Genomic DNA, 27457 nt, shown 5'->3' with positions numbered 1-27457 from the left:
TGCCTTATCCCTGTGTCATCACTGTTTGTTTACTGAGCTCAAACATGTGTCTGCATGTTTTTACAGAGAGTGTTTGTTTGGGATCTGGATGAGACGATTATTGTGTTTCACTCACTCCTCACAGGCTCCTATGCACAGAAGTATGGCAAGGTGAGAGCAAACACAAGCACTATGCACACAAACACTTCCTTCAACTGTAGTAACAGTGAGCATCTTCCCGTGATTCCTGATTATTCTTAGTAAGCTGATATGTAAGGTCATGTAAATGACCTTTAAATGGTTTTATCTGATAATAAATATCATAAATAGTTTAAGCAAAACTGATCGGCACAGATAAATTTGCTAGTTCTTTCTGCCAATGTGGCTTTGCTTTAACAGTGTTCTGGTGGCCTAGTCAGTGTTACATGTTGGTTTAGTTTGACATAAAAACCTCAATTTTAAGTGTCATGTCAGTTCAGTTTTATTCTATAATTTGGTTTTTATAATGAGCTGACTTCTGCAAATTAGCAACATTTAGAGTGCATGTAAATGCACAGAGGGTTTTTTCTCAAAAATGCTAACACATACAAAAGGTGTAGTTTTACTATGTACAGTTTTCACTTAGAAATTCCAGGGTAAATTTCACAAATAATTACAAAGAAATGACAAGTTACACATTGAATCAACCATGACATTTTGAAGTAGCATTTTTTTGTAAAACAGACTCCAAGAATCTTTGTTTTGCTGACAACTTTTGAAAAATCTTTATTTTGTGTATATCTCCAGAATGTGATAGAAAATTTTGAATCTTGGCCCAATATTATGACTCCCACAACTGTGCGCTTCTATCATAGAAGAACAGAGTTGTTAGATTCAGCACTGTGACGGCCGGACTAAAGGAGTGTGAAGCGTCAGTCTTCTTCTGACACCTTCCCTCATTTCTTGTCATTTAGTTGGTGAGAGACATAGAGACAGCTGCGGCTATTCACGGCTCTGGGCTATTTCTGCAGGCTCTGTGACGATGAAAACCCTTCGTTCTTAAGCACTCTCATCAGAGACATTGCACATACTGTCAAGCTCAAGCGCCAGCACACACCGATCTATAGATTAATCACTGCAAAGACTGTGAAATTACCAAACATCAGAGTTCAAAAGTGTGAAAAGCAGCTCTACGCCAGTATGTCTTGAATTATTTTGATTGAAAAAAAAAATTGCCTCAATTATTTTTTTAACATATGCTTAGATTAAGTTTAAACATTTTCAAACAGTTGAATCATCATTTCCAATCTCTGTCAGTTTCGCCATTAACTTAGTGTGTGTGTATGTGCTTTTCTATTCTCGTTCACTGTCTCAGCCAATCACCTCTGAGCCAACAAACTCCATCACATATGATGATTTTTACAGCTGGGTGCCCTCCCCCTCTCTCGTTCTTTCACTCTGTGTGTGTGTGTGTGTGTGTAGTTTGAAGCGTGAGAGCATCTGATGATCTGAGACAAGTGTAGTATCTGTCATCATTTGATGGAAACGTGGAACATTTTTATTTACTGAGCAAAATGTGCATTTGAAATATTCATATTGAGCCAAAACTGCAGAATTAATCGCAATACAACCTGCACACGTAATGATCGCTGTTTTTTTTGCTATTCCTAAAACATTCTGGTTAGGGTTAATTCTAATTTTGATCTTTTTGATTAAGTCTTGCCACATTTGGAGTCTGGTTGCTGTACTAAAAACTATTATTATTTATTTCATTATTATTTTTAATGTCTTTTGTTTGTTTGCATTAGGAGGGTTAAAATGAAAGTTATGTTATTAGTTCTTTCATTGACCTACAGTGAATTTTCAGCTTTCAGGTAACTCACTGCGATGATGTCATCGTCATTTTTGCATACTGGTTTGTTCTATTTGCATATTAAGGTTATGGTCTGTCTTAACTTGTTCTTTGCATATATTTAATAATTTACGGCTATAGCTGCCTTTACACAGACTATGGCTCCCTGTGCCATCTAAATAAAACTTTGTACTGAGCTGAGCTTGTTGCAGTGTATTCTGGGATTGCCTTCTCTGCAATACAATCAAAGCAATACACAATTTGGCCAAACATAATAGATTTACTGTAATTTTGGAACAGCCTTTGCATCAGGAGTGTCTATGATGCCTTAAAATGTTGTTTTTTTATAATTGTTTTAATAAAAAAAATAAGGAGTGAAATACGGAGTGAAAGAATACAGCAAAACATCTCCACTGCAAACTCACCTAAAATTTGAACTATGTTAGATTTGTTATTGGTGATGACGATGATAGTTGTCAAGTAAAAATATCTTAATAATTAACACTTGAATTCTCAGGACCCTCCTTTGGCTGTGACTCTTGGTTTAAGAATGGAGGAGATGATCTTCAATCTTGCTGATACACATCTATTTTTTAATGATTTAGAGGTAAGCTCTCCTCTTGTCTCCCTTTGTCTTAATTGTTTCCTCAGTTATTTTTTATGTTTATGTGACTGTGTGGCCCCCTGCTGGTTTACAGTAGTAACCCCACTATGTGTCGACAGGAGTGTGACCAGGTGCACATTGATGACGCCTCTTCAGATGATAACGGACAGGACCTCAGGTGAGTTTATCATCTGAATGGTTTGATTGATTTAGCTTTGATTTCAAACAATTATTTTAAAGACACCTATTATTCATGCAGCTGTAACAAAAATAAAGTGTTAAAATACTTCCTAGAATATGATTGAATATGTATTTTACTTGTATGTAAAACAAGATTGTTATTGTTATTATCAACAGTACTTACAGTTTTGCCACTGATGGCTTCCATGCAGCTGCAACAAGCGCAAGTCTCTGCCTAGCAACAGGTGTTAGGGGTGGAGTCGACTGGATGAGGAAGTTAGCTTTCCGATACAGAAGAGTCAAAGAGTTGTACTGCTCTTACAAAAACAATGTGGGAGGTAAGATCTGATCACAAGTTGAAATATTTTTACAGGATTAATTTTAAATCTCCACAGCAGTGTTATTTAGTGTTACTTATACACAATATTATACTATTTATTGATATTTAGAATTAGCTTTTATTTTTATTTTCAGTTTTTGTTTTAAATTTTAGTACTTTTGTTGTTCTTTGGTTATTTTTATGTTTTTTAATATTTTTATTTAGCTTAAATTTATTATTTCAGTTTTAGTAACTTATTTTATTTTAGTTAGTTGCCAAGATATTTCTAATTTTTATTTACCTTTTTAATGGATTTTGTTTTAGTTTTAGATTTGATTTTAATTAACTATAACAACGCTATTCCATAGGTATAATGAATTGCCAAATTAACTTAATTAAAAGACTCTATAGCATTAGGGCTTATGGGTACTCTGCTATTGTGGGGTCCCACAATGCAGTGTGATCTTTTAATTTTTTTGTGCCCAGATTGTGCCCATTAGTAACCCCAGTTTAATGCCATAATATACGCTCTATTTATGAATGTGGCATTTTGTTTATGATCTATTTCAGGGTTGCTGGGGCCGGCTAAGAGGGAGGCGTGGCTCCAACTGAGGGCAGAAGTTGAGGCTCTCACAGACTCCTGGCTGACCAGTGCGCTCAAGTCCCTGTCAATCATCAGCTCAAGGTCTGTCTCTTCATGCATCATCAACCTTCATCATTTAGGACTATAGCATACACAGCAAAAAAATCACAATCTCTGTCTCTCTCAAACAGGAGTAACTGTGTTAATGTCTTGGTGACAACAACACAGTTAATACCTGCGCTGGCTAAGGTGCTGTTGTATAGCCTGGGCTCAGCGTTTCCTATCGAAAACATTTACAGCGCAACCAAAATAGGTGAGTTCAGATACAGGTCCATAAAGCAGACTTTGCCTTGAGTTCATTATGTAAATTGTATTGAACTGTTTATTTCATTGCATTTTGGCAATCAAGGGTAATGTAGAGTTCAGTCTGTGTGGAGCATGCTTTGGCTCACATTATTGCATTAAATCATAAATCAAAACACATCAGGATGCCCTGGTCATAAAGTTCACATTTACTCTCTGTCTGATCATGTGGAATTGATTCCGATTGGCTGATCTCTCATCATCTTCCAGGGATAAATTATTCTTTCGTTACGCTACTTTATAAACAGCCGTCTTCATTCACAGTGGGTTTATTCCACTCTCTATTCTGAAACACCCTATTTGAGCTGATATGTGGAAAAAGAGCGTCTCTCTTTTTTTTTCTGCTCTCAAATAATCATACTCAACCACGTACACAATAAAGTGTTCTGAGCTTGTTAAGGTTTATGTCTATGCCTTGTTTTCGCAGGTAAAGAGAGCTGTTTTGAACGTATAGTATCCAGGTTTGGCACTAACATAACGTATGTTGTGATTGGCGATGGGCGCGATGAGGAGCATGCAGCCAGCCAGGTAAAATCTCACCTCTGACCCCAAGCCTCTGACCTGTCACCTTGTTTATGTTGCAGGCAAAGAGAGTTGCTTTGAGCGCATAATGCAGAGGTTTGGCAGGAAGGTAGTGTATGTTGTAATTGGGGATGGTGTAGAAGAGGAGCAGGCCGCTGCCAAGGTAACGAACCAGAAGCAGTGTGTGACTTCTCAGATTGGACTTCCTGCCTGTGTGTGCTTTAGAGCTTTAGATGAAATTGATCGGCAGCTTGTGTGCTTCATTTATTTCCTCATCTGTAGTTTAAATGTGGACGTCTGTAGCGGTTGCTTTTTCCCTCTGATCATCTGAGACCAGCTTTTCTTTCTCAGATCCCAAGCGATCTAGAACAGAGCTATTCAACTGAGGTTCTCCAAGGTCTCAGGCATCTAATCGCATCCCGTAGCTTCCTGTGGTCTGAGATTGGTCAAGTAAACCTCCTGTAGATGATCTGCTGAGATGCTGAACCTGAAGACCCAGTTGAATACTTTTGTTCTAGGAAACCACTCTGCAGCATTTCTAAACAAAGTTTGTGGAATGATGAGTCTTCGTGTACACTACTGTTCAAATGTTTGGGGTCAGTGAATTTTTATTCAGCAAGGATGCATTAAATTGCTCAAAGGTGACAGTAAAGACTTGATATATACATTGTTGAAAAAGTTATCTGTTTCAAATCAATGCAGGTTTTTTTTAACTTTCTGTTTATCAAAGAATCACAAAAAAAAAATATATATATATATATATATATATATATATAAGATATAAGCAACACAACTGTTTTCGATATTTATAATAACAAGAAATATTTTTGAGCAGCAAATCAGCATATTCTGATTTCTTAAGGATCATGTGACACTGAAGACTAGAGTAATGATGCTGAAAATTCAGCTTTGCAATTTCAGAAATAAATCTTACATCTTAAAAATCTTAAATAGGTATTTCACAGAATTACTGTTTTACTGTATTTTTGATCAAATAAATCCAACCTTGGTGAGCATAAGAGACTTTATTTAAAAACATTAAAGACCCCAAACTTTTAAACAGAAAAAAAAACATTTTACGAAAAGATTTTTTATTTCACAAAATTTTAGAGTGCTAAGCTGAAGGATTTGTAAAGGGTTTATTTGAAATTTCTAAATAATTTTAGTTAATAGTCCAAAAAGTAAATAATGTTCGATATATAAAATTAGTCATTAATATATAAATGTATACATAATTATTTAGATTTACTTATAGCACTTTACAATAAACTTCAATTTGTTAACATTAATGCAATAGATTCTACATTGCTACATTAAAACAACATTAAATTAATAAAAAAAAAAAAAATGAAAAAAAAAAAAATCATGTATTATGGACCATCATGAATTAACAATGACCTGTAGTGTAATTAAAATTAACATTTACCTAGATTAATAAATGCTGTAAAAAATGTATAAATTATGTTAACAAATTGAACCTTTTTTGTAAAGTGTTACTTTTTTTTTATCTGAAAAAAAAAGTGTTTGGAAATGCTTTACTAAACTCTTTATAAACCCTCTAGCTCATTGTAAACAATAATACGAGTAATCGGAGGTTGTTTTTATGAGTTTTTTTGGCTAAGTGATCTGGTTGTTGGATCTTTTCACCTAATTTTCGGAAATGAAGAGAACTGTTGAGCTATAACAGTAATATTAGACAAACCCTTAGGAGAGTGACTTGACTGCATGGATAATGCTGTTAAGCACTGAAGCAAATGTGATTTTTTTTTTTTTTTTTTTGTACAACTGTTTTCAAACACACACTCACAGTCTGTTTCTCCTCACAGCACAACATGCCCTTCTGGAGGATATCCAGCCACTCTGACCTGCTTGCCCTCCATCAAGCACTGGAATTCGAGTACCTGTAACACTCGATACCTGTATCATAGGCCTTTTTTTGTACAACTATTTAAAAAGAAGAGTACACTGCAATCTCTTTTTATGTTGTTGTTGTTTTTTGATTATTTTTAAAGAAAACTCTGGCTTTTAAGATATTTCTGCACTGTCTTAAGAAGACTAGGACAGACTAGAACAAGGGAAAATGGGATTATAATGGTCAAACCAGGCTTGTAAAGAGCTTACTAAGGTCTTACGTCACACACACTGCATTTCATGTCTGAATGAGGTGAGTTCTTCGCCCTGAAACCACATGTATCCTCACTCATCTACAGGAATTAGATTATCTCTGTCTATACAGTAGAATTCATCTCCACTTAAACAACTCAAGCGCTGTACTCTAATCAAGGATCATTTAGAATAGACACATAACATGTAAATTATTTTACAGTAACTAGATTAAACACTAAAGGACGCTGTGTGTTTTCACATGGTATTGTTTTGATTTTGTGTTTTTTGTAAGTTTTTGGCAAAAAAAAAAAAGTCTGTATAATTTGTTGTGCCTTATAAGATGTTTTGTGTGTCAGTTTTTATTTTGAGAATGTATGTAGATAAAAAATGTAAACATTTGTGATTTTCTTGAGTTCTCTATTTTCTAATGTTTAAAAAATATATTTAATCTGCTGTCAATACTGGTGCATCTGTAGAAATCCGAATATTTTCTTTTTTTATTTGTGAGGAAACATTTGTTTGTACTTTGGTTGAAGTCATTACAGCTGGAAAGAACAGCGAAATAAAAGTCCAGCATCAGAAGAAAAAAAAAACCCTTTAATAAAGCTGTAGTTCCATCCTGACTGACCCACTAGTTGCAAAGTAGTAAGCAGGCGTAGTGCTGAGTATCTTACTCAGGGAATGCACCTCCTGTTTTTACTTAATGACAAACATTTATGGAAAATGAGTATAGATATTATAGGTAAACTGCATGTCATGAACACAAGACGACTCTGGGCTTGCGTTCACTTAATGTTCAAAAGCTTCTTTTGTGTGTGTGTACCAAATTAAAAAAAAAAAAAAAAGGAAAATTATACATTTTAGTTCTGGTTCATTTAGCTTTCACACTCATTTTTAACCCAATACTTAGACATAAAACAAGACGAGGAGGTCACACACTCATTGGCCAGATATAAGGAGGTATATCTTGCAAACTTGCTGAACATCCAAAATGCCATGACTGGGCTAAAAGCGCTTGTGTACTTAACAATGGGATTTTTCTTTACCAGCTTATAATTTAAGAGCTTATAAAATGTGTCAAAATGGTGCCAGGAATTCCTCCGTTGCACACACGGAGATCTGTAAATAGACGGCGATTCCAACACCTAGACTGAACTATCAACATGGGTTTACGAGGAGAAAAACCAGGTATGCTGGAGCCTGTTGGTTTTAGGGTCTTAATACGGCACATTCTGTTTTTGGTTCAATTGGATGTCTTTGGTCCATGCTGCATTTAAATCAGTCAAACCACACTAGAGTTGTCTGCACCCGTTTCAGGTGGCAGCGTTGATGCTTATTCAAATGAACCGCACCACACCTGGTTAGTGTAAACACACCCTAACACTCCACAAAGTCCACAATAAAATGCTGGACAAGTGTTCACTCCGTACCAACTAGGTTTAAGAAAGACAAAACTACCATTTCTGAATTAAACTCAGAACTTGCATGGATTGCTACAACTTCAATACAGTTCAAAAAAAACAAGTTACATAGTTTCCAAAAGATCTTTTATTTGGCGCCTTATTTCTTAGATTTGAAGTACTCCTCAATGACGTCCTTGGCCTGGGACTCTTTGCCGTAATCCTGCAGATGGAGACATGAATACATTAGATGCATGTTAAATCTTTAACACTTAGTTTTAAAACTGACCCGACTCAATTCTTACTGCAATTACAAAAGGAAACAAAATACAAGTCATCTAGTTATTCAGTAAATTTAGCTTGTTGCCCTTCTAGGGACCTCAAGAATCAAAACGGGACCAAGAGGCTCGTGTTCAGGCGCTCAATCTAGCCAAGACATCAAAACCAAACACAGGGCATGGACAGCCAGCATCTGGACTCGACCTGGCTCAAAACAACCCAAATCTGAAGCCCAAATATTCTTTTAATAAACACTAATTGTAAAGTTTGAGGCATTTCTTCTCCCACACATCAGGTTCTAGATTGAAGTTAATTAATAACAGATTTTGGGTGTGAACAGGACTACAGTCAGACACCCACCTTAATGACTACACAGCTGCAGCCCACCACCTTGCGGGGTTTGCCCTCTCTGTCGATCTTGCACAGACCAACCCACTCACCAAGCTTCTTATTGTCGTCAACCTACAGGAGAGCACAAAGACGGTTATATTTTATGACTCCACACCTTTAAGCAGTTCAAATCAGGCTTATGGGTCCCAAATAAAATTCTTGGCAATATTTAAGAGAACACACTTTGCATTCAGAGTTTTCGTAGAATTTAATAGCTAATAAAAAGGAACTACAATCAACATTTTCTGAAGCAAACATGGGTGTTGCCTCCCACAAGAATAGTCTTTAGCTAACTGCAGTGGTTCAGATGTCCTGGGTGGTCTGAATCAAGAGCCACCAGCAGCTCTCCAGATATGGCTTGGTAACCTCCATCAACGCCAATTTATCAACCAGGACAGGGTTTTTTAAAATCCTGGTCATGGAGACCCAGAGCACTGCATATTTTGCATGTCCCTCTTATCTAAAACACCCAATTCAGTTTACAAAGGGCTCTCTTAATGAGATTATCAGAATCAGGTGCATTAAATAAGAAAAAAAATATACAAAATACTCAGTGCCGTGGGTCTCCACGACCAGGATTGAAAACCACTGGCTGGGAAAAAAAACCTGCAAGTCAAATTCCAGGTAACAGGTTACAGTATAAATCCAATGGAAGACTATTTCTGCCATAGAATAAAAAGGTACTTGCAAAGTCCCACAATTCTTTTCAATTGCAAGTTTCTCACAATTCAGTCTTCTCTCCTCAAATAAGGGTTAACATGCAATCAACTTAGTTTCTCACAGTTTTAAATTTATATCTTGCAATACTGATTCCGAGAGTCTGAATTTTGAGAAATGAGACCGCAAAAAAAAAAAAAAAAAAAAAAAAAAGCCAAAATTGTTATTTTTCTGTGGTGGAAATCATCTCACAGAATTCAGAGTTTCTCATAATTCTGAGTGTCGCAATTGAGTTTGAGACGAATCGAATCGAGGCACAGTTTTATTCTGTGGTTGGAAAAGCTCCCATAAATCCTGATTATGATGCTTCTCATAGCTTCCTCACCTTGATGAGGTTGATCTGATGCTCGGCGCAGAGAGCCTCCACCAGCTTGACGTACATGGGCTCGTCACAGTTTGCTGCCAGGACGCAGAGATGAGCCTGGCGCCTGTCAAACACACAAAGATCGTGAGCCTTCAATCTCGTCCAACAGTCATGACCGATCACTTCAACAGCATCTCAGACAGAAATTGGGTAACGAATGGCAGTTATCCTCAGAGACTTCAGTAGAGGGAGCCAAATTATCATCATAGACACACAGCAACATCTTCCAGTATTTAACGTAGTAACTTCTTACTTGTCGAGGGCCTTGGCGGCCTCACGGATACCGCGGGCCAGACCGTCGTGGATGAGTGCGGTCTTCAGCACTTCAGGCAGAGCGGTGTTGACATCCATCACACCTCCGGCAGCGATGCTGTCAGTTATACAAGAGGATGTTACTGAGGTGTAAAGAGTCAGGTGTGCACACATGCATTTAACAACCTGCGGCTTTTCAGACTGGACGTCTCACTCATGATTAGAGTGAAGGGGTATCCGACTAAAGACTCAGTTCATCACAGCCGAGGTCACCAAAAGAAATCACCATCTAATATAAACCTTAAATGCTATAAAGTGTCACACACTCACAAGAACAGAAATCAAGTTAATTTAGAGATTAGAGAAATATTTATATTAATAAACCTGTATGACTTTTTTGTGGCACGAGTATAAATGTTTATAAATATAGAAAAACGTTCAATATGTTCTCATTCATTGAAGATGAGTCGGTCAAGATATTCCGTGAACAACTTGAATTAAGCCAAACCTGGCACAAAACGATCATATGGCTTCAGAATAAGTTTTGCGCCCCTTTTGGAGACCGTTTTAGGTCACCGTTTACTTTCATTGTACACAAAACTGAAGTGCAGGCATTATTACTCCTCTATGGGGAAAAAGACTTCTATTACGGCGAGTAAAACAAGTTCTAGCCGATGAATAGTCACTCAGTGCGTGTTCTCTGTTGAGTTGTGCAGCACTTGCTCACTGAAGTGTGAATGAGAACACAATCACTCACCCTTCCTCGGCCATTGTAGATTAGCGATGGATGAGAGGATAAATCTCTGAAATAAAGGCATAATATAATCGATATATTAGTATCCATTCATTAGGATACATCTTAGAGTATTTTAAAGGAGGGATGTTGGATATTTAAGACTGATTCTGTCAGCGATCATATAAATTCACCCTACCTTCTCTCTGACTGCGGGTAAAGAGGACGTCATAGCGCCGACAACACTGTTTTAAGCGCAAAAGGCCCCGAAGGTGTCCATTTCACTGCCTGCATTGGTAGCCACACGGAACTTGTGGCTCTCGGGATATAGAGTTTACTTTTTGTGTTTTATTGTTTGTATTATTATTTAGAAAATGTATTGCTCAACAACATTTTAACACTTCCGTCTTAAATTTCTGCTTAATCTTCGGCGATGGCGCAAACACCTCACTCCCCCAGCAGGTGGTGCTGTCTACTCAGTGGATAACTTTGTGCCTCAGCAGCGTTGCTAGATAGACAGTGCCATCAGAAAGTATGTTGACATTCACACAAAAATTATAAATGAAGAAACTAATATATAATATATATATATATATATCTATATACTATATATATATATATATATATATATATATATAATATATATATATATATATATATACACACACAGTACTGTGCAAAAGTCTTAGGCCATTAGTATTTTCACCAACAACAAAAAAAATGGTTTTAAGCCAGTTATTTCTATATTTTGCTTTAGTGTGTAAATAGGAAATAAGTTTACTTTTTTTGCCATTAATTGTAATAATCCATTGAATGTTTTGTATACACAAGGAGTCTGACAACAAGCAGTGCTCCACCCAGAGATCTGATCTCATCATCACCAGTCTGTCTGGGATTACAAAAAGAAACAGGAAAAACTGAGACAGACTAAATCCAGAGGAACTGGGGCAATGTCTCCAAGATGCTACAAGAAACCCACCTACAAAGCTAACTGAAAAACTATGCACAAGTGCACCTAGGACAAAAGCTGTTTGAAGTGCAAAGTCTGTTCGCACCGCAATCAAATGTTGATTTGATTTAGTTAATAAATAAATAAAGTCTATTTATGACATTATTTTTGAAAGCACCCTCACTTTACAGCATTTTTACACAAGTGCCTAAAACTTTTCACAGTACTGTAGCTTTGTAGGTGGGTTTCTTGTAGCATCTTGGAGACGTTGCCCCAGTTCCTCTGGATTTAGTCTGTCTCAGTTTTTCCTGTTTCTTCTTGTAATCCCAGACAGACTGGTGATGATGAGATAAGATCTCTGGGTGGAGCACTGCTTGTTGTCAGACTCCTTGTGTATACAAAAATATCACTGGATTATTACAATTAAAGGAATGTTCGGAAAAAGTAAACACAATTTCCTACTGACACACTAAAGCAAAATATAGAAATATACTTATCTTAAAATGTTAACTTTATGAGCCATATTTGCAACCGGCTTGTGTCAAGATGATTATAATACATTTTGTTGTCCAAACTCGGTATAAAATGTCCCCATACAAGTTTTTGGGGCGGCATGCCACACGTTGTGTGTGTGTGTGTGTGTGTGTGAGTGAGACTCTGTGCTGTTTGTGGTAGGTGGGGCTGTCAGGTGAACTGTCAAAACTTGCTTTCCTGGTCCTTGAGTTGGCTGAGTTTACTTTTGTTTAAAGGGTCAAACAGCTTTCTGAAATACCACAATACTAGTCTACTTCAGCAGCAACTTTTAATCTCAACAAAATTTATAGCACGTTTGAAGATGTCCATTACGGTGTATTACACTAGTGTGAGTGGCTCTAGAGAGGTATGTATCTCTTTATTTCTCTGGACTTGTCTGACCGTTTATATTTGTTTTTTGCTTTTTTCTGTTTTTTTTTTTTTTTTTTTACTTTTGAAACTATAAATTGATATTTTTAAGTGTACCTATTTTTTTTTGTTTACACGCTATACCAGGGGTCTCCAAACTCGGTCCTGGAGGGTCGGTGTCCTGCAGAATTTAGCTTCAACCCTAATTAAACACACCTGAACCAGCTAATTAACCCTTACGAAAAAGAAGTTTATTCAAGTGTGCTATTAGTATACTTATTTTAAACTAAAAATAGGAAAGTATACTTTTAGTTTACTTTTTATGTACTTCTCAGAAATGGGCTTTATGTACTTCTAAGATATATACTTATAATGACAATTAAGTATACTTGACTTATACTTACAAAAAGTCAAAATATACTTGAACTTTACTTAAGTATACTTAATAAAATAAACTTGAAGTATACTACTTTTTGGTAAGGGAAGGTCTTACTAGGCATACTAGAAACTTCCAGCCAGATGTGTTGAGGCAAGCTGGAGCTAAACTCTGCAGGACACCAGCCCTCCAGGACCGAGTTTGGAGACCCCTGTGCTAGACAGTCATCTTATGTCAAATTAGATTAGTTAACAGAACTTTGTGTATATGTTTGTGTCTGCAGAAGGATAAAAAAAAACATTTTAGAAGGTGAAAAACATTATTTCAAGATAATTGAAGTGTATAACTAGTTGTTCTTGTCGCATGTTTTAAAAAAGGAGGAGAAACCAGAGTTTCAATGTGCTTTGTCAGAGGTTTGTTGATTTCCATCTCTGTTTCTTCAGGTAAAGCAACACCAGTCTGAGATTTTCCAGTTCCTGGATTCCAAAAAGATCAAGTACTTTGCCGTGGACATCTCAGCAAGCGCTGACGTGAAGGAGGAGATGAGGAAGAAGGCGGGAAACCCCTCAGCGATGCCCCCTCAGGTCTTTAATGGAGACAAATACTGTGGGGTGAGTCTCATCTTGTAGCCTAGTTTTTGATACTGATCTGTAGATCAAGAGAGAAATAGTGCATCTATTTTAACTGCATCAAAATCACCATCAAATCAGGAATGGTCCGTTGATTTTATATTCCAAACAAACTGTATACTCGCTGACATTCAGATGAGTGTTTAAATTAATTTAACTGAATTAGAATTATTTTACATTACACACTAAACTGTGTTAAATCTATCAAATAATGTGACTTATGTTCAGTATCCATGAGTTTTTCTGTTAATTATGAGTATTATGTCATGAATCACAAATGAAACGTTTCCTGAGAAGAAGTCTTTTGTAGTTTATTAAGAAAACCACATGAAGTTCAGACTATTACCTGTAATACAGCATAAACAAAACATGGAAATCTTCTAAACGAACAATGTGTATCTGTCAGTACGCTCCTTGGGTTTTGCAACAAGCGTGTTGAACCGCTGAGTCAGTCACTGAGAGGGCGTAAGTGTTTGTAGTGTATGTCAATGCTGTTAATTTTGTTGTGCAAACAACACTTGAAACAAAAGGGTTTATATATATGCACAGTAGACCTGTTAGGCTAGTTTAGTTTCTTCTAAATTAAAACACACCTTTTCAAACACTCCCATCAACTGTAGATGTTTCCACTGCTTGGAATGCACCAGTGGTTTCTTGTGATAGTCTGGGAACATCTTGAGATTGTGTTCTGATGCTCAAAACAGCACACACTGTTCACAAATCAGCAAATAAACACACACAGCTCAGATTCCACTCATGCATTGTGTCTGGATGTACATTACCTGCGTAAATGCTTTAAGAATTATCACTTGGAGTTTTCAAATCTTATTCTTCCATACTCATATTTTTATTGTAAAGACCATGTAAAGCTGGTTATCATCTGTGTTTGTGTTCACAGGACTATCAGAAGTTTTTTGATGCAGTGGAGGATGGGAAACCAGGGGCATTCTTCAAACTCTGAGCTACTATAGGCACACTGTACTAATCCTTGTGTTTTTAAGATTACATATGTTAGGTACATACATATTTTACATCATTAAATGAAAAAAGATTTTTTATCAAGCATATATCTCTGCTGCATTTTGTATCTACAGTACGTCTACATTTTGAGCACCTTCCCTATTTGACCACTAGGTTGCAGTAATGTCTCAAATACCTTAAATTTAATCCACTTGATGCGTTTTTTAGCAGTGATTCCTCTTTAAAGTTCGAAACCCATGACAGTAGCTTAAAAGCTTATTATTTATAGTTTACAGGTAGTGTTGTATTAGGCCTTCATTGCTATGACTTTCAATTAAATTTTAATATTTTAATTAGTATTCACTATCATTAGTATTCATATTTAAATATCAAAAGCAAAATGTAGGTAGAATAATTTTTTTAAATTCCGATTAACCCATTAAAAGGTATTGGCAACAAATGCAAACATTAAACTTGCAGAGATTCAGATTAACAATCTATTGAAAATAAGATATTTGATAGATTTAAATTAAACTGAAACAGTGTGACTAAGTTCAGTATCCATGAGCTTTTTATATATATTTACAAAATTATTTTGAAATCAAATTATAATTGGCAGATCCTCTAGGGGTCATAGACTCTCTAATTTTGTCCTGTGTGGCAAAATGTTTGTTATTTGAAAACTGTATCCGTCCATTTTTAGTATTCAACTCATGGGTTGCAAACATCTGTGGGTAGCAAACATCTGTATCTATTTATAGAGGAACAACATTTTCTCACACTCTCTAAGTCAGCCTCTTATGCTAGCTAATGCAAAACTGCCACTTGCAAAGGCATGCTGGGATATCTGGACTGTTCCATTGGACTTTTTTAAAAGTAAGAGTATGTTGTACACACACATTATACTGTATCTGTAAAATTAATCCAACACAGCACGCTTAAACAAAATGGTTTATGATTTAAATATACATATATAAATAATAAAGAGAAATCAATTGTTTTAATTATTAATAATGCCACTTGGTTTGATATTTTGCTTTATATGCAATATTTGCCTTAATCAAGACTCTCCTGAGAAACACAAGAAACCACTATTAAAGAAGCTTTTGAATATACTTTATTAAAAATGAGATTTTTAAATTATTCATTTAGATAATGAGAGTAAACAACAGTAACTTCATACATGCATCAATATAGAGAGGAATGATACATTTTCACAGAATGTGTGACTATATGTGTGTGTGACATAAACATAATTGTGTCCTGAGAATGGTGTGTGTGTGTGCGCGTAAACATACATGTAGTGTTTATTCATCATTTCATGAAAGGGTGGGAGGAGTGATGCAAGAAGCGCACATCATAATGAATAGTAAATGAAAATGGTTTGGGAATGTGTCTGTTTTGTTTAAGGTGGTTTTGGGGGACAATGGCAGTAGATTGTCAGTAGAAAATAGAGAGTAGACTTTGTAAATATAAAACATGTTCCACAAAACCAACATTGTGAGTAAACCAACGATTCTCCCCAGCTTTGTATAAGTCACTATATAAGCTACATAAATGGGTGAGCTGAAAGTCGAGGCATCACAATGTGTTACATGCTACATGCTAATATACCCCTGAGAAGAAAAACACATTTTAACAGACAAATTAAAGAAAAAAAGATGAGATATCCTCAAACAAGATATGAGTTCTTCAGCATGTTTTCCAGCAGAAGGAACAAAAGGCTTTAGGAATGAGATCTGAAATTCCACTAATAAAGCATAAGGTGTTCAAATACTGATTCAGGACCCGTTTTACACTCTGAAAAGCTTTGAAAAGCCATTATATGTCATGGAAGCACTGAGTTTAGATCAGCGCTGTTATGCTGAGATCTTAATTCAGGTCAGGATTCTATTTCCTGTTTTGAGGCTGTTTTGGTTTTTGGTCTGAACTTCTTTTTACAAATAGATCAAAGCCTGCGGAAAGGACAACATTATACCAAATTCTTCTGCTGTTTCCCTACATTTCCTTTTGGCCGTCTGTCTGAGCTCCTTAACAAAGAACGCCTTACAAGAGACTTGTACATGCAGCCTTGCATACTTATTATTCTATTTGTGTAGATTAACAATATAAGTCTTACGCAAACAAATGCACACAGGTATAAGTTCACTTTCTATCCCTGTATCATGTTAAAAAAAAGCAGAAAAGGCTTTTCATGCAACACATGTACAACAAATTAAAGAAAACAGCAATGCACATAAATAATTAATTGGCCATAGAAAACATATGTAATCACCCTGTGTATGCGTGTGTTTGAATGAGAAGATATTTCTTAGGAAAAGCTGGGCTGGAGGGCAGCGAGTGTTTGGCTAAAGCATTGCTGGCAGTGAGGGCTTCAGACCAGGGGACGAGAGTTACATCACGGGAAAAAGAGGCAAAACCACAGTGTTTCAGTCTAGAAATGTCAACGACACGGTCTACGATTCAGAGTCCTGCAGAGAACAGAAATGAATTCAGTTAGATGTTAATGCTATTCTATAATCCATAACAATATCACATTAAACAAGTGCAGAGCCAGTAACAAAATATGACAAAAAAAGCATCTTAATAATCAAACATCCACTATGAGAATTACATAATGTGTTTCATAGAATACATTTTGAATACACTATATTTTTCTTATTCCATTGGCAAATAGTGTTTTTAAGGATAAATCCAACAAAATTAATGCATAAAAAACAATAAAATAAATTGCCAATAGGAGAAATATATAAAATATATTCAAGATACATTTTCTGAAAACAGGTTTCATTATCTAATATAAAAGTTAGCTTCTGAAATAAAATTGTTTTAAGAACTTTTTTTTATTTTTATATTTTGATTAAAAGACAAGCAGGAGTGTGTTTGTACCTTTACAGGGGGCAAACGGAGGAATGAGAACACTGTGTTCATCTCTTTAGACAGGAAGAAATCTTCATAATCCTGAAAAATGATAAAATGATTATGACTGAGGAGAGATTTTTAGCAACTGTAACTCAGTGTTTTTGTTCTGTTTGTCTTGGATATAATAATGACATTTTTATCTGCCATAAATATCAAATTAAACAAGAGAACCTGCTGATTCAAATTAAATTAATTATGCCATTTAACATAACAATTGAATTGTGACTTTTTTATCTGCCATAAATATCAAATTAAACAAGAGAACCTGCTGAATATATATATATATAAAAATATATATATATAATATATATATATATATATAATATATCTTGATATATATATAAAATATATATATATATAAAAATTCCTATTAAACAAAAGCACCTTGGTCATGTGTTCTTTTAAAAATATACAAGGATGTGTCTTGTACAAATGTGTCTTGCCCTTCAGTAGCGTCAAATAGTTAATCACTGCGACATGTTAAGGAAGCAGATCTGCTGTTCTGATTGGCTACGAGAGATGTTGGGGGCAGGGTCTATGAGTAATCAGGATTATTATGAGATTAGATCGGTTGGGCACTCAGCAAAATCCAGCCACTTCCATGAATCATTTACAAAATATACAAACCTTACCATAACTCAAGTGTTAAGTGATGAATCATTTCTAAATTAAGATTCAAACTCATAAATGTCTTTGTGATTCTTCAGCCATTTATGGCAAGAGAGACACAGTGGCATATTACACTACAACTCTAATTTAAAAAGTAAGTGTGTGTGTGTAGGTGTGAATGTGAGTAATAGGGTTTGTTTTGCCTGAAAAATCCAATTTTTTTAACTTTAAGATGTGTTTTTGGAAGAATCAGAGGCATGAAAATGCCTTCCCCTTTTTTCACTACCTTACATAGGACATCTCATGCTTTAATGTGATTGGATAGACAAAACATAATAAATACCACAATAGAATGTAGGCTGGAAAAGAGAACGGTGCCACAAAGCTTACACCATGGATCTTTGTTTATATATATTGATTTTTAATAAACATCCTCTCAAGCCAACCCAATGTGGACTCATGGGCCAGACAGGGAGCTTTTAGCTTATCGTTGATTTAAGTGTCTGAGAGAAACAGTGTATTACTTCAGCAGAATCCCTCTGACATCTTACAGAACCAATTAATACGAATGAATTGTGGTTTGTGGTATACTGATGAAGATTTAACCAATGTGTGAGTATCTAACTATAAATTAGCTTCTGACAGAAGATTATTGGTTAATCTTTGTACAAGTTAAGTGATCATGTTTTAATAGAAGAGGGAACATCACCTGTCCAGTGTTTGATGTAGCAAGCCTATGTATTAGTTTCTAATTAAAAGAATTGATGACTCACACCGCAGTAGTCATCTCCATTGAAGATCTGAGGGGGGAGAGGATTGCCCTTTTCAGGTCGTTTCTCCTCAGGAATGTTCCGGTACATCCAGAGCCTCTGATCCTCCAGCATCGTGATGTCAACCTCCTCAAAGTTGATCCGATTGGCCTCCAGAAAGCCCACGATGGCCTGCTGATGTTTCTTCACCTGAGGAATCACACAATGAATGATCTGTGATAGCTATTGAATGATCTGTTTTATTAAGATTACTCTCAAATGTGAATATGAGCATTTATGAGTGTATAAAAGTAGACGTGGTGTACTAGTACTAGTTACTAGTTAAAAGTGTTATTAACAAATGTAAATAACAATTTTTGTACTGATCAGCCTGTCATGTCCAGCCTTTGAATTTAATAGATGGTTGCACTCAAAAAAAAAACATTAGTAACCATTAGTCAGATGTAGGAGGAGAGTATTGATTGACAAAAAGTTTTTAAACCAAATGTAAACACTTATGGTTGGGCACTCAGTGACAATTCCCTAATTACTTAATAGAATAGGAGGAGAAGTATTGATTGACATCAAATTTTTTTTTTTTTTTTTTTTAAACCAAATGTAATGTGTGTGTATGTTTCATAGCGCTTTTGAGTGGCCATTTGTGTGGTCAAAAAGGTTATTTAACATCTGTTTTTTTGTCCTGGAATCCTGTGTTTCTGAATCCTTCCCCATATTAACATTATTTTATTATTGTGTTGTCTGTCGCCCTCTGCACTCATCTCTCAGTTGTGCTGTTTAAAAACTAATAATTCCATTCCACTGCAACAATGCCAGGCAAAATAGATTTTCCAAAGCATTAATATGTCTTTCTTTAAATTCCCAGCATGTAGTTAATGAATGCATTAAGAAGTGGCACACAGAGATGAAAACACTTCTAAAATGAGAACATTCCTTTTATAGACACCTTCCTTAAAAGACAACACAGTAGACTTAATTGATGCTTCAGTTTTAACTACAAAAATGAAACACATTTTCACATTTTAGCTAAAAAATCATTTCTGAACCACGTAGCCTATTCATAGCTAACAAAATGTCTTAAAGGATTAATTCTGTCATAATTTACAATTGTTCCAAAACCTTTTATATTTCCAAAAAATATAATATTCTTTTTTTTTTATCACCTTTTGTGTTTCACGGAAGAAAGAATACAGATTTACTTGAAATAAAAGAAACATTAACCTGAATAAAATAAAATATTTAAAAAACTATTAAAAACTATAAAGACATAAAAAAGAATTAATTACACTTAAAATAAAACAGAAACTCAATTATTTGTCTACATTATATCAATGGTACTAAAATAATTTGTTGATGGCAGAATGTTCATTTATGGTTGAAATATCCCTTTAAGATAAAAATTTGTGCGTACATTACAACCTTAAATCTTTCAACTATTAAACACCACACACACATAAACACACACTTAATATGATGGATTATCTATATGTACACCTTTAGTTGATGACATACATGCATTATGCCTCAACAGGCTCCGGGACTGACACTTCTTCAGTCTGCGCACCTAACCACAGTATATGAGGCCTGGTTTCAACCGCTGTTTGAGAGGGTGTGACTTACAAAAACACACACACCTACACACCCTAGTCTGGCAGTACTACAGTGTGTTGTCCAGAGAGAGTGTTTTTGGACATATCCACATTGTGGAGGAGGACAGATGGAGCACAAAACGACCCCTGCCTTACCTCATCTCGCCTTGCTGATCGTTGTCTCTCTCTCTGCTGACTTTGCAGAGCGAGTTGCTGGGCGGACACTGCTTGCAGACTGTTCAGATGAATTCTGTCACTAAATACACACACATACACACACTTGTGCACATAGGAAGCACAACTGAATAAAGATTCATACTGAGTTATGCGTTGATTGAATCACATATGTCTCACACACATAGGCCTATGTGCATGTTTGACTGCAAGAAAGAGAGGGAGATTCTTTGTAAAGGTAGAGCAGCTTTCTATTAAACATTAAGCTCTGTCTGTGCTTTTTAAAAGCTCTATAAAATTCCTGCCCTGATAAACAGAGAGCAGGACAAAAGCAGCTCTAGCCTTGTGTCGAACCTGCGCGGCCACACAATGCAGCTATTGTTTTATTCTCAAAACAAAATACTGAATACATAGACATTCTCTGTCTATTTGATTCGTTTCAAGAACTCCTCTTCTCTATGTCTGTAACAACCTGTTAAATAAGACTGTGTTTCCTGTAAAAGCTGCCTGTCATTAAAGGGATAGTTCACCCAATAAGATTGTGTTTCCTGTAAAAACTGCCTATCATTAAAGGGATAGTTCACCCAATAAGATTGTGTTTCCTGTAAAAACTGCCTATCATTAAAGGGATAGTTCATCCAAAAATGAAAATTTGATGTTTATCTGCTTACCCCCAGGGATTGCAAGATGTAGGTGACTTTATTTTTTCAGTAGAACACAAAACAAGATTTTTAACACAAACCGTTGCAGTCTGTCAGTCTCATAATGGAAGTGGATGGGAATCACGGCTAAAACATACAATAAAACTAAAACTAAAAAAAAAAAAACATACACAAACAAAAGCAAATTAAACCCTGCGGCTCGCAACAATACATTAATGTGTAAAGACACAAAACGATCGGTCTGTGCAAGAAACTGAACAGTATTTATATCATTTTTTTTTACCTCTGATTCATGCAATATCCGAATTGTTAGAACTCTTCTGCGTTCTCAGCAGCAGGCGTGTGAACCTGTGATTCTGTTTTTCTAGGACTTTTGATGAATAAAAAGTTTAAATGAAGAGCATTTATTTAAAATAGAAATCTTTTCTAACAATATACCCTACAGTTTAAAAGTTTGGGGTCAGTAAATCTTTATTCTTTTTTTTTTTAAGAAATTACAACTTTTATTCAGCATGGTGTTAAATTGTTAAGAAGTGATAGCAAAGATTTATATTTTTAAAACAGATTTATATTTTGAATAAATGCTGTTCTTTTTAATGAATATTTATCAAAGAATCCTGAAAAAAGTATTGCAGTTTCCAAAAAAAATATTTGTTGCCAACATTGATAATTCTAATAATAAATCAGCATATTAAAATGATTTCTTAAGGATCGTGTGACACTTTATACTGGAGTAATGGCTGATTCAGCTTTGCATCACAGAAATAAATTATATTTTAAAGTATATTGTAAGGATGAAAGAACCTCAGATACTTTGATCTCCTGAGAAACAGACAATACATACATACACGGGCATCTTCGAGACACCCCACAGAGTGGAGGTGTAGGAAACACCTCTCTCACATACTGTATGCATCAGTTCCTTCTCATCCCCTTCCTTCCCCTTACCCATCCTCCCTCCACTTGGTTCACTCAGAATAGTCAATAGTATAATGCTCTACATGAATGCAAGTAATATTTACAGTCATGTTTAGTATCATTTGAATAGTCTCAGGGCAAGTGGTACAATGATAGCAATCGTACAAAAGTAGACTAAAAGATAATACAGATCCTAAGAGTGAAGAGATATTTTGCTTACTGTAATGGAAGTTCCCTTTCCCAGGGTCTTCCATGTAAATTACCTTCTGTTCCCAATGAGGTGTAAACCACCCAGGTCTGGGACCTGGCTTAATGCAAATTCCAATTGTTTGTACATGCCTCCATTTGGGTGATATTTTATCTTGATGTTGTTTTTAAAGGATTGCAGCAAAAGGGTCAGCGCGATTCTGTAGCCAGAATGAGCCCATAGCATGAAGTGGGTCCACACGCTTCATACTACGTATTTTTCTAAAAGTCAGGTATGCATCTTACTCTTAGATTCATCTTTGAGAAATGTATGTCTTGTATTGATTTTATATATTTGAATTGGGTTTGTAATTGGCATAATACATATTTACCTGACTGATAATAAATTGTTACATTTGATTCTATTCTGTTTTGCTCTGTAATTATTGACTCTTGTAAGTTATGCTGTATCCTTGTTACTGCATTTCCTGTGTCAGGTTAGTATTGGGCTAAAATTCAGTTCAGATGGAGCATAGGGCAAACCAATTGTATCTTTAGAGATCTGGCTAACACTTGGAATTAGTTCAAGTGTACTTAGATTGTAAGGGCTTATAGGGAATTTCCGTTTAGGTCAACTGGATGTTGTTCGACCATCCTAAATAGGGTGAGCCTAACCTCTTTTTATTGTAATATTACTTTAGCTAAGTGTACATGGGAAAACCATGGCATGACCATATCAAAACTACTATCAGGGTAGTAATGTTGGTCGGCTTATATCTATAGTAGTTGTTGTGACCTCTGACTAGAAATAATGTTGCTTTATTCAAGTGTGTACAAATCTATGGGGGCTTATTAAAAGTACTTTTAGAATGAGCAAGTATAGAAGCGGCCGTCTAAAGTATTAGCCAATTACCTCTGTCTAATAACCAAGACTGACGAGAATTTGAACGTAAGATACGCTTAGGCCAAAGTGATATCTTTGAGTGACATGAGCACCCGAATGAACGAGTACAATAATATTAAAGAATAAATAGAATAATCAAATGTCAGAATAATAGTAATAATTAGAGACAGAAAAACAACCAATTTGCCTTTCAACCTAAATTTGAGGTCATACTAAAATGGAGTCAGATTAGAATTGAATTTAAATTGAATAACTTTGCGCGCTGAAAAGACCGAAGATGCAAGAAACCTTCAGCCAGCACTGGATACCTTCCTTGGGCCAAGTGCGTGGACTATACAATATTAAAATAGAAACCATTATTTTATATTATATTAACATTTTGCAAGATTTGTTTTTTTTTCTGTATTTTTGATCAAATAAATGCAGCCTTGATGAGCATAAGAGACTTCTTTAAAAAACATTAAAAGTCATACTGATCCCAAACTTTTGAATGGCAGCGTGTATATATATATATATATATATAATAATATATATACACACACACACACACACACACACACACACACACACACACACACACACACAAAATGCTTACAATTTAAATTATCATTCAAACGTATTTTGATTCTGGGAGCAAAAGTATCCAATCAGTGTTATTTTAGTATTAGTATATGCCATTACAGTATCCATTAATGTTTTGTTATAGCTTTATTACTATTATTATTATTAATTTTCAGTTAATTTAAGTTCTAGAATTTTGTGATGTGCTTTTATCATGTTTATTAGTTTATTTGTTTATATTTCTATTTAGCTTTAGTTTTTACTTTAGTTTTAGTAATTTTATTAGGCTAAATTAATACAGTACACTGATCTATAATAGAAACTCCAGTCATTATATAGATGAGTGACTTAAACCAGTGGCTTCAACTTAAAATTATTTATTGTTAGTTTCCAAGGCAACATTAGTAATGGTTAATTTCTTATGTTTTAATTTTCATCTAATATTTATATTTTATTGTATTTCAGCTTTATCTCATTTACCAAAACAATTTTTAAGTTAGTTTTAATAAACAACAAAAAACTGGTGTCCAGTAACAGGACAGGTTACAGGAGTAAAAACGGTATTTGGTTGGTCATGTAATCACGAGCCGTCCTGCTCCATCCAAATTACTTTTATTAGGCTACTGATATGACTTGGATCTGAATGTACATCATTTTAAACATTTTTAAGTACATAGAAGTTCTGCATTTGTATAGTAAAAAGACAAAGTGCACTTTAAAAGAAAGACAAATCCCATGAGTGTGTGTTCTGAATCAATGCGCTGAATGCACTCTTACCACTCAGACTTTCTTAACACACTTACAGGGCCTATATCACTGTAGAACCTGTCTCTCAATTAAGCTCAGCTGACTAAAAAACACTCAGAGTGCTTTCAGTCACAGTCCTTTGCATACATGTGTAAAGTGCAAGGGTTGGAGGTGGATGAGTGTAACAAGTGGAAAAGGTTAGTCAGGGTATGACCTTTATAATCACCCTCTGACCAAAGCTTATGAGAGCTATGTGAATCAGAGTGTTTATGTAGCTGTAAGTAAAAATAATAACCCTCAAATCTTTAGTACAGTCTTTAAGTACAGATTGGTTTCATCAGCCATCACTTCCTTCACATCAACAAGACAAAACAAGTTATATAACAAACACATGTAAACTGAGTGAACACACACACAGTAAGTCTCATCACATGCCAGTTTTTGATTGAAACATTTCATTTTTCCTTTCCATTGATCATCTTTTTGCCATGCATAGAAGAATGTGAGCATAAAAGAGATGTTTGCTTTATGAAAACAATGTGTGCTGAGATGATGGAGACTTAAAAATAGCTCTTTTTGGGTAAACAATCCGTATCTTGTAGAAATAAGGAGATAGCGGAAATCGGTGCATAACCCATTTAGCCTATTACCTCATTCTGGTACTATTAGTTTACAGTGCTGAACTGTGCCTCTCTATCTGCTAACATCCAAAAACACATGCTTCATCTCCATATCAAAGCTGCCAAATACACAGCGAGTCACTATACAAACATCATCTGATAACCATCAAACACCAAGTGAATGACATTACAGGAAAATATGAATACAGTCTCCCATCCTTTCTCCCAATCCCTGTTCCGAGACTGTGATCTCCTCATGTAAAGAACTAAAAATCAATGTCACTGGACCAGCCTGCTAAAAGGCTGAAATATAATCCCAGCTCTAAATGAATCAAGACATTTCTTGTGCTTTTCCTGCAGGCTGTGTAACAGAGCGATTAAAACCGAGCTGATCTGCACGGAAGTGATTGTGGCATTGGAGTTGGCAGTGGGTTGGCTTTTTCTGTAAACATGCACTTTGTCCAACCTTTAAGCTTTATGGCTGTTTGCAGTGCGCCGAGGTGGACAACAGTTTTGGATTATCTCAAATACAGCATAAACCACATCTAATAAATACTGAAAAGCATTTGATAGAAATCATTGCTGAATATATAGATCAGAACTGAGTTTGGCAGTGGTTATGTAATACATTTTAGAGTCACAATAAGTCATATCTATCCAGAATGTTCTGCACTATGTGGCTTGAAAACAGACCCAGCTTTAGATGTGCACTTGGCACCAAAATGTAATGTAAGTGTAAAATACCAAAATGTACCACAGTTATACCCTTATGGTATCCATTTTTAGGTGGTGGGGGATTATTCTTGGAGTGCCATGTAAATATCATGGACATGGATAATCATATCTTTTTATGTTAAAAGTGCCATTTTTAACATAAAAAGATATGATTATCCATGTTCATGAGAGGGTGGGTTTTCCAGGATTGGTTAAGTTCATTAATAAGTGGCCTGGGCTTACTTGAAAATAAACGAATTCCAAAAATGAATTCTTATTGACATATTCATATATAACTCGCGTGCACACAAAAACCTTACTGAGTGCCATAAATGTATCATGAAGTGAGGTTATTCATATATATCTATAACCTATGACATTCTTACATTATCTACGCAATGTGATATTTAAATAACTGTTTATATATATATATATATATATATGTAGAATATATTATACAATTACAGATCACAGAATACAAATTAGCTGTCGTTTGGTGTCATTCTGCAGTTTTACAACACGCAACTCGGTGTAAACATGTTACTCACCGCGACAGACCCGGACGAGGAGGCGATATACACTCTGATGACCATCCTAATCCACACTTGCCCTCTCGCGGAAGAATGAAGGCTGGGAAATGTTGCGCTCTCCCTTTCTATAGACTTCTTTGGACCAGCGGTGACGTCACCGTCAACCTTTGAAATTAAAGTGAGTGCGCGCGCCCGGTGATCTGTAATAAAGCCGCTCGCGCTCAATCAGTGCACTTCACTCGGGAGCGCGACAGACTCACTCTGGCTCCATATCAAGACGTGAATCATGGGAAATGTAGTTTACATCTCCCACAAAAGACTAAGGATATTCGTGTTATTATTTATACGATTATCATATGTAAAATACCTGAAAAGCTATGTAAATCCTCCTCTCAAGCATATATTGGCTATTACTGTCATAGTTAGAATGTTGCTGCGAACTGTCTGTAGTTATTGAAGTTATCACTTCAATAACTGTCTGGTTTGGTTCAGCTACAAAATCAGACATCAGAAGACTACAGAGAACAGTTCGGACTGCTGAAAGAATTATTGGTGCTCCCCTGCCCACCCTTCAAGAACTGTATACATCCAGAATGAGGAAAAGGACTCAGAAAATCACTTTTGGATCCCTCTCATCCAAGTTACCTCCTTTTTGAACTTTTGCCATCTGGCCGGCGCTTCAGAGCCGCAAATACCAGGACAGTCAGGCACAAGAACAGTTTCTTACCCCAGGCAATCTACCTCATGAACAGTTAAATGTTCACCACTTATGCAAAAAATGTGCAATATTCTTATATTTATTTGTTACCCCTCCATCCAAGTACATCTCTGCATCTTACTCTATTCTAATCCATTGTCATCTATAGCACAACTGTTCATACAATTTATTTATTTGCAATTTTTTTTTTTTTTTTGTCTCTGTGTACTGGAAGCTTATGTCCCTAAAACAAATTTCTTGTATGCGTAAGCATACTTGCCAATAAAGCTCTTTCTGATTCTGATTCTGTGCGAAGTCACTGTTGTGTTATCATAATGGAATGATTAGACAAACTACTAAATATAAGGAAATGTAGGGAAACATTGTTGCTATTATGCGTTTGTGTAGGCTACATATCAAAAAGTTTTGCTTCAGTTGG

General features: G+C 35.6%; 4 protein-coding genes and 2 non-coding genes across 13 annotated transcripts in view; 2 read left to right on the top strand and 4 right to left on the bottom strand.

Annotated features, from left to right (window-relative positions):
• LOC109064050 (eyes absent homolog 4-like) overlaps positions 1 to 7999 on the top strand; it is a 38855-nt gene extending 30856 nt beyond the window's left edge. For 4 of the 8 annotated variants that reach the window (XM_042713428.1, XM_042713424.1, XM_042713426.1 and 1 more), the window contains exons 13-20: positions 67 to 150; positions 2328 to 2417; positions 2534 to 2592; positions 2772 to 2932; positions 3484 to 3598; positions 3688 to 3809; positions 4444 to 4544; positions 6208 to 7999. In XM_042713428.1, the coding sequence (XP_042569362.1) occupies positions 67 to 150; positions 2328 to 2417; positions 2534 to 2592; positions 2772 to 2932; positions 3484 to 3598; positions 3688 to 3809; positions 4444 to 4544; positions 6208 to 6288 (813 nt within the window). In that variant the 3' untranslated portion in view covers positions 6289 to 7999. Of the gene's footprint in view, positions 1 to 66; positions 151 to 2327; positions 2418 to 2533; positions 2593 to 2771; positions 2933 to 3483; positions 3599 to 3687; positions 3810 to 4286; positions 4388 to 4443; positions 4545 to 6207 lie in introns of all 8 variants that reach the window. The other 4 variants (XM_042713423.1, XM_042713421.1, XM_042713425.1 and 1 more) reach the window with 1 other exon arrangement.
• Positions 8000 to 8017: 18 nt separating this feature from the next.
• On the bottom strand, positions 8018 to 10933 carry rps12 (ribosomal protein S12). Its single transcript, XM_019081074.2, has 6 exons — positions 10822 to 10933; positions 10647 to 10692; positions 9891 to 10007; positions 9599 to 9701; positions 8527 to 8628; positions 8018 to 8110 (listed from the first exon to the last, which is right to left on the bottom strand). Exons 2-6 carry the CDS (start codon positions 10658 to 10660, stop codon positions 8048 to 8050), a joined length of 399 nt encoding a protein of 132 aa, XP_018936619.1. The 5' UTR covers positions 10661 to 10692; positions 10822 to 10933; the 3' UTR covers positions 8018 to 8047.
• Positions 9767 to 9851, bottom strand: LOC122135239. Its single transcript, XR_006153423.1, has one exon. It is a non-coding gene; the product is annotated as a small nucleolar RNA SNORD100 (small nucleolar RNA).
• On the bottom strand, positions 10081 to 10153 carry LOC122135234. Its single transcript, XR_006153419.1, has one exon. It is a non-coding gene; the product is annotated as a small nucleolar RNA SNORD101 (small nucleolar RNA).
• A 1338-nt stretch (positions 10934 to 12271) lies between the features above and the next one.
• Positions 12272 to 14523, top strand: LOC122135102 (SH3 domain-binding glutamic acid-rich-like protein 3). The gene is made up of 3 exons (XM_042713468.1): positions 12272 to 12451; positions 13273 to 13440; positions 14357 to 14523. The coding sequence occupies exons 1-3, from the start codon at positions 12407 to 12409 to the stop codon at positions 14417 to 14419; spliced, it is 276 nt and encodes a 91-aa protein (XP_042569402.1). The 5' UTR covers positions 12272 to 12406; the 3' UTR covers positions 14420 to 14523.
• Positions 14524 to 15518: 995 nt separating this feature from the next.
• On the bottom strand, positions 15519 to 26518 carry LOC109064024 (SH3 domain-binding glutamic acid-rich-like protein 2). Its single transcript, XM_042713467.1, has 4 exons — positions 26340 to 26518; positions 18723 to 18908; positions 17308 to 17379; positions 15519 to 16889 (listed from the first exon to the last, which is right to left on the bottom strand). The coding sequence occupies exons 1-4, from the start codon at positions 26382 to 26384 to the stop codon at positions 16875 to 16877; spliced, it is 318 nt and encodes a 105-aa protein (XP_042569401.1). The 5' UTR covers positions 26385 to 26518; the 3' UTR covers positions 15519 to 16874.
• Between the last annotated feature and the right edge of the window lie 939 nt (positions 26519 to 27457).

This window comes from Cyprinus carpio, chromosome A23, assembly GCF_018340385.1.
Source record: "Cyprinus carpio isolate SPL01 chromosome A23, ASM1834038v1, whole genome shotgun sequence".
Lineage (NCBI taxonomy): Eukaryota > Metazoa > Chordata > Actinopteri > Cypriniformes > Cyprinidae > Cyprinus > Cyprinus carpio.
The sequence above is the reverse complement of the archived record's forward strand: the minus strand, read 5'-3'. Positions and strand labels throughout refer to the sequence as shown.

Coding starts and splice junctions, on each gene's coding strand:
- LOC122135102 (XM_042713468.1), top strand. CDS start 12,407: ATGTCCATTACGGTGTATTACACTAGTGTGAGTGGCTCTAGAGAG. Junction 12,452..13,272: donor GTGTGAGTGGCTCTAGAGAG/GTATGTATCTCT, acceptor CTGTTTCTTCAG/GTAAAGCAACACCAGTCTGA. Junction 13,441..14,356: donor ATGGAGACAAATACTGTGGG/GTGAGTCTCATC, acceptor TTGTGTTCACAG/GACTATCAGAAGTTTTTTGA.
- rps12 (XM_019081074.2), bottom strand. Junction 8,629..9,598: donor ATCAGATCAACCTCATCAAG/GTGAGGAAGCTA, acceptor GCTCTCCTGTAG/GTTGACGACAATAAGAAGCT. Junction 8,111..8,526: donor GCAGCTGTGTAGTCATTAAG/GTGGGTGTCTGA, acceptor CTCCATCTGCAG/GATTACGGCAAAGAGTCCCA.
- LOC109064024 (XM_042713467.1), bottom strand. CDS start 26,384: ATGGTCATCAGAGTGTATATCGCCTCCTCGTCCGGGTCTGTCGCG. Junction 18,909..26,339: donor CCTCGTCCGGGTCTGTCGCG/GTGAGTAACATG, acceptor GTGATTCCTCAG/GTGAAGAAACATCAGCAGGC. Junction 17,380..18,722: donor ATGGAGATGACTACTGCGGT/GTGAGTCATCAA, acceptor ATCATTTTTCAG/GATTATGAAGATTTCTTCCT.